This window comes from Myotis myotis, unplaced genomic scaffold, assembly GCF_014108235.1.
Source record: "Myotis myotis isolate mMyoMyo1 unplaced genomic scaffold, mMyoMyo1.p scaffold_m19_p_5, whole genome shotgun sequence".
NCBI lineage: Eukaryota > Metazoa > Chordata > Mammalia > Chiroptera > Vespertilionidae > Myotis > Myotis myotis.
Window position 1 is genome coordinate 54,815,468 of NW_023416357.1, and position 16,175 is coordinate 54,831,642.

Consider the following 16,175-nt stretch of genomic DNA (forward strand, 5'->3'; position numbering starts at 1 on the left):
GCTTCACTAACCTCCTTTTTCCAGTCTTCAGGGAGCGGGGCCTCAGCGCCCCACCCCCCTTTCCCTGGCTCTGGTTACAGCCTTTCGAGTTGAACAAACTTGCTGCGGGCGGATTGGCGATCGGGAGCTCCGGCTTGGGCGGTGCATTTATTCATTTATATTCCACCGCCGGCTTGGGCGGTGCATTTATTCATTTATATATTCCGCCGCCTCCCGGGCTCCGGGGCCTCCCCGGCTGCGCGTCCCCCGCGTCCGCCCGACCCCCCGAGGCCGGCACGTGCTGCGCCCTCCCCGCCCGCCCCGCCGAGGGGGCGGAGGCCCAGCTTTTCTCCGAACCCCCTTCGGCCAGGAGGAGGAGCAGCGGAAGAAACAGCAGAAGCCGCAGACAGCGACAGCTGCCCGGCCGAGGGAGCGTGGCGGAGACGGGCTGCAGCGCCGGGGCGCCGAGGGCTCCCGGGGCGGCGGTGGCGGTGGCCGGAGGTGGGGAGCGGCGCGGCCGTCCTGGATGTTCCCGGGCACTTCCTGACCGGCCGGCCCCGCGCACTCGGCTGGCCCCGCACGCCCCCCACCCGGTGCTCGCTGCCCGGCGGGGCCCGCTCTGCGTCGGCCGCGCCGCGGTGGAGCACGCGAGGGGGTCGCGGCCGGGGATGAGCTGATTGCAGGTCCGCGCGTCGCTCACCGGACCGGGAGGCCGCGGGGAGCCGCATTTCTCCGAGTCGTCGCCCGGCCCTGGGATTTGAGATCATGTACGTACGCTGCGGGGTCCTGCCATTGTCTCTCCCCGGCGCGCGTGCTGCGCCCCAGGGCAGGGGCTGGTGCCCGGCCTCCGCGCGCCCGCCCCGCACTTCCTGTTCGGACCGAGTGCTCCGGGCGCTGACCGCGCGCTCCTCTCGCTCGGCCCCTCTGTGCCCCGCAGGTCCATCCACATCGTGGCGCTGGGGAACGAGGGGGACTCCTTCCACCAGGACAGCCGGCCGTCCGGGCTCATCCGCACGTACCTGGGGAGGAGCCCGCTGGTCTCGGGGGACGAGAGCAGCTTGTTGCTGAGCGCGACCAGCACCGTGGCGCGCCCCGTGTTCACCGAGTACCAGGCCAGCGCGTTTGGGAACGTCAAGCTGGTGGTCCACGACTGTCCCGTCTGGGTAAGGCGCGGCGCTGCTCTCTGATGAGGCGGACACCACTTTTCTTTCATTGTTTTCCTCTTCCTCCTCCTTCCCCCCTCCCCCCCTTTTATGTATTTGAGGTGACCGGATCACCGGCTAGCGTTTTCGAAGATTTGAGAGGAAACCTTTGGTTCTTTGTTTCGTTGGGCAGGGAGCAGCCCAAAGCGCACTCTTAGAAGGCGCAAAGCCCAGGGGAAGCGGAGCGCTCACACCTCGCGGCTGTGCCCTGTCCCTTGGTAGACGCTGACAGCTGAGAGTGCCAACCACGAGGGACGGGGTCACCAAGTTTCGCCAGCAGAGAGCAATGTTTTCATGCCTGCCCTGGGAGTGATAGCGTAATATTAGTGTTCTAAAAATAAACCCTCTCTCTGAAGCTCCGCGCAGGCACACATACATTCCACCGGGCAGGTCAGAAACAGGACCTGGAAGGAGAAAGAAAGGGACTGAGACTTAATTTTAAAGAACTCATTCATATTGCTATGTACCTTTGACATTTTTTAACTAGTGTTTTTAATTTTAATAATACGGATACTCTTGATATATTAGGCATTTGATTTTAGTGATCCATAAATCAGAAATGATACTACTAATATGCTTGGAATTTTTTAAAAGCTTTAAATTTTGCGATAATTGACAGCAATGGTAATGAAATTGATAAATGCTAATTCGATTCTTGACTGTTCGATAGAGGGAGAAGGGAATCTACTCCCTGACACTTATGTTTTCAGTACACAATAACATCATATTTTTTAATGTTTTCGTTTAATCTTATTTGAAAATGCCTGATTCTTTACTGGTATTAGAGCTACATTGCTACTAAAGATTAGATTTTGTAACAGAAGAAAGTTTAGTGTCTGAAAAAGAGAATACAAATTATCATTATGTGAGATTTTTACATTTAGCAAGTTTTAAAAACCGAATTTGGGGCAATAAGGAACTAATATACCTTTCTAAGGAAATGTATAGAATGTACAAATTTCTATATTGTGGAAAAAGATCACTTGTCCAAATAAATTTGTGATTAAAGGCAGTTTACATTAATAGACTAAAACAAATGAAAAACGGGCCTTTTCAATAATAGTGATGCTATTAAACTCCTAGTGATGAAAGAGATGCTGCTGATCATAAGAAGCATTGATAGAGAATTTATTCTTTGAAGTCCATGCAAGCAAATAAAACACTGCTTTTAACTTTGGTATTTCATTGTGAAAGACTTTACAGTCTTAAAACTCATTGGTTCTACTTGAACTTGATCAACCATTGAGGGAATAGAGGAAATATGTCAGGAATATAAAATAAGCTGAATTAGGATGTTAGGATTACCTTTTACATTTTTTTCTTTGAGCTGTTAACTCTTTCCTGTTTATGTTGTTAATTTAGCAAACAGCAGTACTTGTGATCCAACGAAATCTTACAAATAGATTCAAATAAGCCCCAGTGATTGTTACTGCCGTTTACTTATTGTTATGTTTTATTATAAAATCACCTTTTGTTTGGTTAGACTCGGGCCCTATTTAAGGGACTGAATTTGTAGCCAGGTATAATTTTCTAGGTTATAATGGTTTGCAGACATAGTAGAATACATTTGTAGAGTTATTCTTTATAAGGTGCTTTTCTTCTCTTGGTGTTGAATAAAAGCACATCAGAGATATTAAAGTTGATTGTATTCATCAGCTGATATTTGACATGTACTAAGTCAGAATATCCTATATAATAATAGGCTAATATGCAAATTTTCCCTTTGACCAGGAGTTCAACAGGGGGCGGAGCCAGCCAGCCAGCTGCCCACAGTCCCTCCCCAAAGCCAGTCTGGCCCTATCGACCCTGATTGGGGTGTGCTGGCCAGACCCCACTCATGTATGAATTCATGCACCGGCCTCTAGTTAAATATAACAGAGCAGATACAGCACAGGTTTTGATATCAAAAGGACCTGATTTCAGATCCTCACATTGCTACTTAGTCAGTTGTTCTCTTTGCGCCTTACTTTCCCTATGTAGAAAGTAAATATAATAATCCCTGCCCCCTAGAGCTGTGCTGGACAGTAAATGAGATAGTTCAGGTAAAGATCTTCGTATAGAAACTGGCATGTAGCAGGTCCCAATAAGTGCTAGCTCCTATAATAGAGTATTTATTACAACTTTAGTGTAGCCATGTATCACTTATACTAAGCCAAAGTAGTTTTCCCATACATCATTCAAGATTTAAACAAATACAATACATCGATGCAGAAATGTTAGTACTTAGTATTGTATTTGCAGCCCCACAATCAAGTGGAATAAAATTGTTTTGCTGTAAAAATTCAGATTAGTTTTAGTTTTAAAAAGATGAGTTTGATTCTCCAAATGTGACTCCAAGCCTTGTGTTACATAACCTCCTAGAGGAAATCCGGGAACTGATTTACAAGGGGCGGGAAATTTTTATTTCCTTCATATGTCTAGAACCAGTGGCGCATTTTTCTCTTTGAGAAGAAATGTGGTGTTTTCTTGGAGCTAGAATGGGATAGCTGTGCTTCTCTTTTCTAGTTATCGTCTCTAGATCTGTAGCCTTACTCTGGATCCTTGCCATATAAACTTGGCATTTTAAAATATATGTGCTTCAGATTCATTTTATGTAGCTCAGTATTTAGTATGTCTCCCTCAAACCCACCCTTTTTGTTGCAGTTATTTTATTTCTAGATATTTTCCTGTTTACCAAAAATAATTCCATAAGAAGCAGTGAAGTAATGCATACAGTTTTCTTGTGCAAGGTTTGAAACTCTGTCTGATTTGTATTAAAAATAAAATGATTTATGTCTTGATATTCCCAGTACCATAGTGTTAATGATACCAAAGCCCATTTTCTCATGACATTTTCCCTTAAATGTTTCTCTCCCTACCCACCCCCCAGCCCCCTTACATCTCTCCAGTAACTCTGGAATTTTGAACTATTTGGAATGCAAAGAGCAAGTTACTTTTGTTTTGTTCTCCTAGAATTAAATTGCTGCTTACTATTGATTCCACTTATGTTTAGTTTTTGTTTATCTCTTCTGACGTCCTTTTTCATTGTTAAACTTACATACCCTCTAATACTGATATACTTTGAGTTTGAATACTGTAACAGATACAACTGGAACTGAATGGATTTTGTGGTTTGGGATTTGGAAATTAGCCAGAGCTCTGCTGGGAAGCTTTCACATTTTCTTGATCTGTGTCCCACTTCACTTCTCCCCCATCTTACACCCTCTACTAAGTGCAAGACTTTGCACTTTATATTCCTATATTTTGCCTTTGGGTTTTTTGTTTTAATCTTCCTTTAAAAATGTGGTATTCATCCTACTTTCAGCAGGGTAGGCATACCTAAAAAATCTGTAATCCTTGTTATTCTGAGTGTACTTGTAGGAAATGGAAATGGGTGGGTTGGGAAGGTGAGGGAATCGACACAGGTTTTGCTGGGGCTGTGGAGATACTGGTGAGAAGAAGCTGTCTGCCCAAGGGCACTGCTGGGTTACACTTCTCTAGAATTTTCCATCATAGGGTAAGAGCCCTGATATACAGGCACAGATCTTGATTGATTGATGCAAACACTATTAACCTTGTTTTAGACTCCTATGTCAAAATGAACACTTTCGTAATCCAACAGTTTTTGGACCAGTTAGCCACATCTACCTATTTTATTTCTGTGTGTGTCTGTGTCTGTGTGTGCAAGTGTGTTCCAGTAAATCTTTATTCACACAAAAATAGGCGTCGGGCCGTATTTGCCTGCATCACTGTCTATTTTCTTAATCCAGCTTTATTACATCCATGAAATACGTAGAAAAGGCCACATGACAGGACAAATAATGATGAATAGTTAACTAGAATTTGAGATGAAATTATTTATGCATATTTAGCAGTGGTATTAAGACACAGAAAGATATTTTCTTTGTACTATGCACACCAAAAACTTTGAAAAATTATTTTTAAAATATTAAAGCATTGAATTTTAAGGGCTAGAGTCCATAATGAATTATTCTTGGCCCCAGTTCTAAATGTAAATATTAGAAATCTCATGCAAAAGTAAATATTTCAAAACTAGAAAGACTTATCCTGAATTATTTTTTTTAATATATTTTATTGATTTTTTACAGAGAGGACGGGAGAGAGAGAGAGAGTTAGAAACATCCATGAGAGAGAAACATCAACCAGCTGCCTCCTGCACACCCCCTACTGGGGATGTGCCCGCAACCAAGGTACATGCCCTTGACCGGAATCGAACCTGGGACTCTTCAGTCCACAGGCCAATGCTCTCCAGCCGTGGGCAAACTACGGCCCGTTTGAAATGAATAAAACTATTGAAATAAAAGACCGTACCCTTTTATGTAATGATGTTTACTTTGAATTTATATTAGTTCACACAAACACTCCATCCATGCTTTTGTTCCGGCCCTCCGGTCCAGTTTAAGAACCCATTGTGGCCCTTGAGTCAAAAAGTTTGCCCACCCCTGCTAGCCACTGAGCCAAACTGGTCAGGGCATCCTGAATTTTTTTTAATCCTCATTTGAGGATATGTTTTCATTGATAGAGAGAAAGGAAGGGGGGAGAGAGAGAGACATTGATGTGAGAGAGAAATACCCATTGATTGCCTCCAATACATGCCCTGACTGGGGATCAAACCTGTAACCTTTTGGAGCATGGGACAACACTCCAACCAACCAAACTACCCCACTAGGGCCTAAGTTTTTAGTTTATATGAGCAAAATACATGAACTGCAAGTATAGTTCTTACCATGTTAGCATCTTATAATACACAGTATCTTTTTATGGAGACACCCTTCCCACCATGCACATGCATGTACACACTGTATGCATGTGGTGCTGTCCAAAGTATACATGAAAGTATATATGAACTTTGAAAATATGAATAAAATATATGGAGCTCCACAGAATTTACAGTGCATTACAATTCAAAACACTGAGTAATTCCGCAGTGTCTAACTGGGTCACGGAAAATCCTTTGAAGCTTTCTTACTCATGCTGATGCTTTGCATCTAATGTATTGCGTTATGTCTTTAAAATTATTAGGTGGTGAGAATAAGGCCTCATTATAAAACAAAGTGCTTATTTTTAAACACAAATATTGAAAGAGGTTGTTTATTTCCTTAGATTCTCAGGAATTCTCTAGATTGTCTACCACTACTTAGTTGTCTAGGCTAAATGAGTAATTAAAAAGCTGGTAAACTTCAAACATTTCAAAAATTGTGTAGTTACTTTTGCAAAATAAAATTTTTAATGAATTCCAAAAGTTAAAATATAACAAAAATAAATAAACTACTGTTACATGAGTGATTTGAGCACAGACTAAAGATTACTCTTTGCATTTTGGTTTAGGACATTTTTGACAGTGACTGGTACAGCTCTCGAAATCTGATTGGGGGTGCCGACATCATTGTGATCAAATACAACGTAAATGACAAGTTTTCATTCCATGAAGTGAAGGATAATTATATTCCGGTGATAAAAAGAGCATTAAATTCAGTTCCTGTAATCATCGCTGCTGTTGGTACCAGACAAAATGGTAAGTATTCCATTTTCTCTTTTATAATGAGAGTACCATATTAATTTTAAATAAAGCTAAGTTTATTAATGATTAATATAATTTTTATTTAAAAAAAGCCTACATGATTGTGGGTTCAGATGCCAGCTATTATCTCTTCATCATTGGATACGATCATGAGATATCAAAGGAAAGTATTAAAAACTGCTATGATTACCATGCATCAAATATCTCAGGGCCAACTCAAAAATCACTTTGATTTGGTGATATCTTTTTTTTTTTTTAAATATATTTTATTGATTTTTTACAGAGAGGAAGGGAGAGAGATAGAGAGTTAGAAACATCGATGAGAGAGAAACATCGATCAGCCGCCTCCTGCACATCTCCTACTGGGGATGTGCCCGCAACCCAGGTACATGCCCTTGACCGGAATCGAACCTAGGACCTTTCAGTCCGCAGGCCTACGCTCTATCCACCGAGCCAAACCGGTTTCGGCGATTTGGTGATATCTTATATTTCTTAGCAGTGCTAGTATTTTCTCAGTAGAACAGTCTTTAAATTTTTAGTTTTATTCGTTTATTCATTTTTATTGAGATATAGCAGAGTGAAGGACATGAAGTTCACTAATCTTTGAGTACAGCATTTTTACATACGTGTACATGCATGCAGCCATCACACTAATGGAGATACAGAACATCTGCAGCGCGTAGGAAGGCTCTCTCTCCTCTTCCCAGTTATAATAACACCCCTCCCCAGAGGTAACCGATATTCTGACTTCTAAAAACATAGGTTAGTTTTACCTATTCTTGAAGTTCATAGAAATGTAATGACTGGTGTCTGACTAATTTCAGTTAGCATAATGCTTCTGAGATTCATCTGTGTTGTGCTTATCTGTAATTTGTTCTTTTCATTGCTGCATATTCCATTGTGTGACTATGCTGTGATTTATTTATCCATGCTCCTTTTGATGATGCTTAGGTTTCTACCTGCAAATGGGGCTGTTGAGTCATAGGGTAGGTACATGGTTAACATTAGTAGATACAAATAAAGTAGGTTTGACCCTTCCGTGACCCCACATCCCCTCTATTTCTCTATTTTTCTGCTTACTGCTGGCCATGATTCTTGAAAATATCTTCTCATTCATTCTTCAGTGCGCTACAGTCTAATTTTGACATTTATAATTACATTGAGTTTGTTCTCACTCAGGGTTGCCAGGTTATATGCTTATTGCCAAATGTAATACATTTCAATAATAATTCGCTCTTTGAAATTATTCAAACACACCTCTTCCTTTTGTTAATAAAGTTATTTGTACTTTAGTAATTATTCTAGTTCTATCTTCTTTACTGCCCCCCCCCGCCACTCCCCCCCCCCCCCCCCCCCCCCCCCCCATACAGCAACACATCCTGTAGCTGCTGCCCAGAGTTCCATCTGTTGACTTCACCTTTTCCTGCTCTTTACTCTGACCAGGAACCCGCTCATCCCTTGCCCCAGCTTGTCCTGTATCAACACTGATGATTACCCAGTCTCTTTCTCTGGCTCCAGTCTCCCTCATGACCCATAGCTCCAGACATCTTCCTCACTCTACCGAATTCCCTGTCTCGGTGAATAATTTCAAATCTATACATTCATCCAAACTAGAGTCATCCGCTTTCTCTCCCATCCCCTATATCCAGTTGACTGAGGAGCTCTAGATTTTACATTTTAAATGGATCTCAAACTCATGTTCTCCATATTCACTGGATTTCAGATCCTAGTCATTTAATTTTCTGTCATAGCGGCCTTCTTTTTGATCTCCTAAAGGGGCAGTTTCAGATTTTGTAGGACCTGAAACTTACACAATTTTAGAGGTTCTTTGTAAGGAAAAAGAAAAACAACTACAAAATCACAGATACATATATGTACACAAGTGTGAATATTTATGAAAGAGAAAAGCAACAGCAGATTGCAAATCTTAAACAGCTGTCAAATACCACAAAATATTTAAACAATGTTTCTATTATTTAACAGCTTGACACTTCTTTAACTTTTCTTATATTTTGGGGGCTACATAGTCTTTGATAACCTCTTTATGTGATAACCACTTTTTAATGTTTTCTATAGAGAGAAGAAATTGATAGCCAGTTTTTCTTCCAGTATATTTCTTCACTGTCCACAGTGGTGCTGGGCACTATAGTTTGTGTTGTGTTTGCCTTTTAGCTTGGCATCTTTGTGTCATGGCATCAAATAAATCAGCACAGTGGGTGGCAGGAACATTCCTGGGCCTCTTCAAGCTAGCTCTAATTAATTTTTGAGTTCTTCCTTATTTTCTGGCACAAGGTGTCCTGGGATCACCTTACACGTTGCTTGCACCAGGCCTGGAATCAGTTCTTTCTTCCAGGAGCCCTGGTTCCTGATAATGAGTAATGATATTTAGAAACCAAGATCAGGGCTCTGGGGTGTTCATTACTTTAGGTGTCAGGGCTTCTAGGCATATATATTTTAAATCATTGATACCCTTATTCTAATCCGATATTTTAATCTTATTTCCATAATTTTCTATTGTAAAGTTGTGCCTAAAATACAAGATAAGTGTATCCTCTGTGTCATATGCCCATCACATTGAACTATGTGAAGAACTTAATGTCTTTCTTAGGTCTGGGAACGCCCAGCTTCCTGACTTCTTCAGATAGCACCTTCCCTTCATTTTCTCTATTCTTTCCTTTTGGGACTCTTAGGAGACTGATGTTGAAACTTCTGGCTCTTGCCTCCATTTCTCTTATCTTTTTTATTTCCTATCCCTTATTTCTCCCTGTCACATTATGGGAGAATTCTTGGTCTTTTTTTCTTTTTCTTCCCCAACTCACAAATTAGTTCTTCTGGGTCTATTCTGCTGTTTTGCTTTTTTAAAAATTTCAACAATTTTTCATATCCAAGATCTCTAATTGGTTCTCTTTCATAATTTCTTATTCCTGTTTTAAGGATATAACTACTTAAAAAACAACAACAACAAAAACCTTTCTCAATTGATTATACTTATTTTAAGATTCTGTCTTGATTGCTCTATCAAGTTTGGTTTTGAGTGGGGGGCATTTTATAAGTCTTTCCATTTGATGAGATTTTATTTCATGGTATGGATGCTTCTCAAATGTTTGATAGTTCTTAATTTGCTTGCATTTTCAGTTTAAATTCCCTGTTGACGCCTTTCTCCTCCTCTGCCCATCTGCTCTCTGGGGTAGGTGTGGGAGTGGAAGTACACACAGGATCTGCAGGCCTAGCGGCTTTCACTAGGATACTCGGCTGATCTCCACTGGGTCGCCCTTGGGACTCCCTCCCTCCCCAGTCATTGAGCAGGGAGGATTCTTGATGTTGACACAGTGCAGAACTTCATGACCCACCAGTACTCCGAGCTTCAGCTTTCCCCTTGGGTCCTGTGTCATCAGCCTTTGGCCTCTCATGCACTCCAGTTTCTGGGCGAGAATCTCTCCTCTGCTTTTTGTGTTGCTGTATATACATATCTCCCTTCTTCCCTCCCTTCCTTCCTCCCCCATCCCTCCCTGTCTTCCCTTTCTTCCTTCCTCCCTCGTTCTTCTTACCTGCTCCTTCTCTTTATTTTATCATTTTGTGATTCAGCAGGGAGAAGAGATTACAGTGTGGGCTCAGCTTGTCATCTTGAAACTGGAAGTGGATGTGTTCTATTTTTTCTCCCACGTCCAGGCCTCTGTGAATGCCACATCCTCTGATTGGAGTGCCCCTCTGCATACCCCCATCCTACCTGCATAGCAAATTCATGTTTATCTTTTAAATCAGTGCCTCTTCTATGCAGCCTTCCATAATCCCTCAGGCAGAGTTCATTTAATTCAATTTCCATGGTGAATTTGTTTACCTTTATTTTGGTACTTACATTATAATTGTTTGCAGTCATGTCTATATTGGCTCAGTTGATTATGAATTTCTTTTATCTGTGTGTCCTTGTATCCCTAGTATTTGATGTGGTAGGTGCTTAATACGTATTTGCTTAGGAATGCTTGAATCTTTTTATGAACGATAATACATGAGTGAAAAAAATAAATTTCACTGACAAAATGAAATTAACTTACCATATAAGATTTGATCACAACGTAATTACAAAGCTAAATTTGTCTATTCAACTCAAGGACATTTATTGTCTCCCCTCCCCCGGCCAATCCCTTGTAATTCATGAAACTCCTGGTAACTCCTCTCTCGGTCTCTTTTTAGAATTACTTTAGCAAATACAATCAATCTCATCTCTTTCCTTTGTTACACATGTTTTGACAACCTTGACTGTGTATATCGTCTTCATTGTTCTTGGCTCTGAAAACATTTTTGGCTTTTACTAAATACTGAATTAGTCTTTAAAGTAGGAAAAAGATCTTCCAAACATGCCTGGGGTGTATTCATAGCCTTCAGCTCCTGAAAATTGGCATCCTATCTTCTTTCTGAAGCTCTGATATAGCCTAGTACATTGCCATGTACTAGAATTCTTACAAGGATTTTTTTTTTAAATATGTTTTTATTGATTTTAGCAAGAGGAAGGGAAAGGGAGAGGGAAAAAAAACATTGATGTGAGGGAAACGTAGATTGGCTGCCTCCTGTATGCCTCCTACTGGGGATTGAGATTGCAAACCGGGCATGTGCCCTGGCTGGGTATCCGACCAGTGACCTCTCGGTGTGTGGGACGACGCTCAACCAACTGAGCCACACTGGTCAGGGCATTACAAGGGTTTCTAGAAGTTTCAAGCATTGGCAACATTGTAAGAATCACCCTAAAGATTCACAAAGCCACCTCTTTGAAAGAGATGCCATTCATTTGAATTCCAGAGTTACATTGTGTTTGCTTTAAAATAATGGACATTTAGTGATAACTAAAAAGATAACATAGAAGAAAACAAACTACAATGTTAACTGGAAGCATAACACTCTATTCACAAAGTCCCTTTGAGACTGAGGTAGGCTCGTGGGAGTAAGCTCCTGAAGAAGGCTCCACAGTTTAAAATTATTTTGGGTCCTCCGATTGTTTCTGATGAAATGCTCCATGAAGGCTTATTTAATCCATAAATGGTTTGTTGATTCTCCTACCCAACACATAATGCCTAGACATTTTTCCTTTTGTGTGTGTGTGAGCAAAAAGAAATATCTTTTGTGACTAAGAGGCTATATAAGAATCTATAATAATAAAAGCATAATATGCTAATTAGACCGGATGGCTAAACAGCGGAACGACCTTCTGGATGACTTTCCAGATGAAGCCAGGGCTGCAAGGACCAAGCCCCTTGCACGAATTTCATGCATTGGGCCTCTAGTTAGATATAAGGAGGAGCTTTTTAGTGTCACTAAGATATGTATGGCTACTCACACTGGGAAACCCTACTGAGCTGGATTAAACCTGAAATTAGTTATATTTTCCTTCAAGTCAGATAATTTGTTAAAAAGTATTTTAAATTATGTTCACTTGAAAAACTACTGACTTTGCTTTATTTTTGTGTAGAAATAATGCCTGCCCACCCCATTCCATCGACATAACAAGAGCTTTGTAGACATAAGAAACCTTCTGTTTTCAGAAAATTAAAGGCGCTGTTTATGAACGATTTGTAAAGAATGTGAAATACCAATGTTTTTCAAAGTAGGCTAAATTCTGTGTGAAAACTTTATCTACTTCAAACCTAAAATGATCTTGGAAAAAGTAAATGCAGAAACTCAGAGTAGAACTTATACCATAATTTAGAGAATCCAAATTTAACTGTTAAATCACCATATGTTTGGAATCTATAATTCTTTATTCACACTAAATTTTCAGCTTATTTTTTGATTTCCCTTTATTTACCAGATGGAGCAAGTAACACTTTTTTATTGTTTCTCCATTTCTACCACAAGGAGACTTGGACAAGTCACTTAACCTCTATGAACCCCAGTTTCCTCCTCTATAAAATGAGGATGTGAGTATGTACATGGTCTCTGAGCTCTAAAATGCTTTCAGTGAAGCTAAAATTATCTCTCATCTGTGCACACACGCATAATTACATACATAGTATGCACGTGCACTAAATATCCTTAGAATACACCCTATATATACACGTGTGTGCTCTGTCAGTATGCAGCTCCTTGGTAGAAAATTTGCTGTGTAGGCTGTGGGGAGTTTCCCAAATGCCCTGTCAAGGCCACTGTTCTTACTCCCCCTGTTACTGGGCTCATTGGCTGCTGATGCCACATAGCTGAGTCCCTTTCAGGCATTGCCCTCTGCCTATGGAGGCTCCTTTCCCAAGGTTATGGCTCCTGCACGCAGCAGTCCTCCTCTGAGTGCTGGTGGATTTAGGGATACAAAGGTCCAGCTGCCTTTTCCCAAAGGGGAACCATTCTAAGAGCCAGTTAAGCTCCAGAACACCCTGTAGGATCAGCTGAGGTCTCCGTTGCAACTGTATTGCAGTTTGAAATTTTCCTCTGCCCAATCCTACTTCCTTCACTCCCAAGAAGAGTTGTTCACAAGATCACCCCCCAGCAAACCACCTGCACAGCAATTTCCATCTCAAAGTCGAAAGCCAACCTACAACAGCATGCATTTCTAGAAATAGATTTACCCTCTTTTGACTTGGCTGCCTTTGAACAGTGACATATCTCATGTTTTGTCATGAAACAAAATGAAGCCAGCTGACAAATATGGAGTTGAACATACATTTTTAGCCTTATTAATGAGTGTACTTCATAGTAGGTTAATTTGGCACCTTCCCAGTCATAGATTTATACATGTTACAAACATGGACCTCGGGACAGTACACATTTTGAGTAAATACTTTTTATTCTGTCAGTTTTTTTTATTTTTTTCAACCTTGAAGAAAAAGATAGAGTGATTGAATTTGGTCTCTGCTTTAGAATTTAATAATTGAAATGCCTTGATGAATAAGAATATGCACTTTATATGAAATCTACAAAGGGGGCAGTTTTACAGTCTTGAAGATTCAGGTCAAATTGAGGATTCTATTAAATTAAAAGTGTAAGGTCTATTCAAACTTGGTGAATATATTTAAAATGTAATACAAAAGAGAGAACCCACTGTTTTCCATGGTTTCTATGGGCAACCAAGTTGTTAAATTTGTATTGATACTTAGAATGTCAAGGTTGCGTAAAAGGAAGTAGGCCAGCCATTACTGACTCATGGTACAGTTACTGTAATACTTGGTAATATCCATAAACCTATTTTTAAATTCTTCTATTTTCTAGAATACTGTTTATTCTTCTTGCAGTTAAAGCTTGTTTATTTTAGGGACTTTTCATTGACACTTTTTATTCAGAGTCTTAGTGGATCATGGATGTACTAAATGTCCTTGAGCTGGTATGAGCGTTTAATTTGTTGTTTAATGTTCAGATCGTCTGTACATTTTACCCCATTTAAACTCACAGCTCTTTGTTGCTCACATTCCTTTTCTCAGAAGAATTACCTTGCACATGCCCACTGTGCACCTCAGACAGAGGAAGCTGTGTCAGTACGACCGAAGGGATCCAACTTGCTAAAGAGCTAGGGGCCACCTACCTGGAGCTGCACAGCCTGGATGACTTCTACATCGGGAAGTATTTTGGAGGAGTGGTGAGTGGAAATTCCTGTTACACAAATGAACCGCATTTGTCGGGAGTTTCTTTAGCTATTTTCCAGAACCTCAGTTTGAACTTTAGTTTTAAAGGCATGATTAGTTTTAACCTTGAGAAATAATACGAGTGTAAGTAGAAAAAAAGGTTTTGTCAGAATACAATTGTAATTTTATTTTTCTCTCCGAACGAAACATCTCCTATTGTCTATGTGTGATGTTTTGGAATTTTCCATTGGGTGCCACTTGATTAAAATGTGTTTACTTACACAAACCCATGATGTCAGCTGTAATAGTCATCTTTAAATAGCTCAACCAGCCTGGCACCCTGAACCGGTGGGCCTGGGAAGTTCTCTCTCATTTGTCTACTTGAGAAGAATAGTTACCTTCTCTGTGTGTGTTTCAGCGAGACTCCATGCACGTCTGATCTTGGTGTAGCTCAAACCTGAGGACTACTTACAGATCAGCTTCTCGATGGATGTCGGGGGAGCCAGGGTTCGTTGCTCAGTGGCAGTGACAGTGATTGGCTCTGCAGGCACTTCGAGGCCAGCTTCTAGCACACAGCGCCTAACCTACCGACTAGGGCTGCAGGGTGCCTGGGGAGTGCGGTGGAGTTGTGTCATTTAAGTATTCACTGACTTGAGAATTAACTTTTCCAACCCTCTAGGAAGTGGCTTCTTTGAATAGACAAATTTAGTCAACCTTGATAAGAGGTTTACACCAAGGAAATCCTGCATTAAGCAGTAGCACTTTGGACTTGACCCTCAGTTCCCTAGCTCCTCATCAAGTACCCTTTCCAATATGTCAGAATATTCATTATGTAGATTTATGTTGAGACATTGAGGTTTCCACAGGTAACTATAGAAATTTCATTTGTTCTGGAGTCACTAAACTCCAGATAAGAACCAAAGCTAAAATAAGGACCAGGTATAAATGGTTCTGATTTCTACCAAATATAATGGCTATTATTCATCCAGTAATATAAGAAACATTAATAATAAACCGCTATGGTAGATATACTCACAATATTGATATCAGTGACTGAGAAATTTTTATCTTATTTAATTATATTGATAAGCAATGTGTAGAAAGACTGGGAGGGGTGAAACCTAATTTTCCTGTCAAGCAGATATGATAGTGGCTTAAAAAAAATCTTAATTTGGTTTAATACCCTTACATTTTCCTGAAATACCTATGGAGTTGGTGGTGGGAGGGGGGAAGATAGTTTTGTTTCATTTGTTGGAGAAGAGGGGCTGGTTCTCTTGGTGGGGATAGGGGGCTGGGGAGTACTCAGGCTTCCTGTTCCCCATTCAAGTTCCTGAACCTGAAACCCTCTCTTCCCACCTCCCAGCTTTCACTTTCTCTTCTTTCCCCTCTCCTAATACTAGTGTTACAGCTAGGGCTGGAGGTATGAAGAGAATTGAAGATGTGGCCAAGGTTGGAAGAAAAACATGGCAGTTTCTTTTTTCCTTAACTCAATGTTTCCTTAACTCGTTTTTTCCTTAACTCAATGGGAATATGGAGATAAGATCAGAGTGGTCTCTTCTCAGACTCTGGAGAAGTAAAGTACAGCTGAGATCTTGAGTGTAAGAAACGAAGATATTTGTAAGAATATGGATGCAGGTGATAATGTCAGAGTGAAAGGAGCATTTGAAATCCTGTGTTTGAGAGTCAGGGGTGAAGAGCTGTGCGGGATTACCTCAGATCAGGGCAAGGCAGGCCTGTGCCCTTGAGCTTTAGAGAGCCCCCTGAGCCCTCCTCCAGTGCACCCTCCCGACAGGGCACAAGATGCTGGAGCCAAAGGGATGTGCCCTCTAGAGCTGGTAGCCCCTTCCAGACCCACAGCATCTAATATGGTAGCCACAGTAGCCACATGTGGCTAATTATATTTAAATTAATTTAAAATTTTCAGTTCCTTGGGTG

General features: G+C 41.0%; 1 protein-coding gene across 5 annotated transcripts in view; it reads left to right on the forward strand.

Moving 5' to 3' along the window:
* Nucleotides 1-340: 340 nt before the first annotated feature.
* Nucleotides 341-16,175, forward strand: part of RHOBTB3 (Rho related BTB domain containing 3) — a 58,090-nt gene continuing 42,255 nt past the window's right edge. For 4 of the 5 annotated variants that reach the window (XR_004967769.1, XM_036310712.1, XM_036310710.1 and 1 more), the window contains exons 1-4: nucleotides 341-746; nucleotides 917-1,142; nucleotides 6,510-6,696; nucleotides 14,100-14,254. Coding sequence is in view for 4 of the 5 variants with exons in the window: in XM_036310712.1 (XP_036166605.1) it covers nucleotides 745-746; nucleotides 917-1,142; nucleotides 6,510-6,696; nucleotides 14,100-14,254 (570 nt within the window). In the remaining variant the exon portion in view is untranslated. The remainder of the gene's footprint in view (nucleotides 747-916; nucleotides 1,143-6,509; nucleotides 6,697-14,099; nucleotides 14,255-16,175) is intronic. The other variant, XM_036310711.1, reaches the window with a different exon arrangement.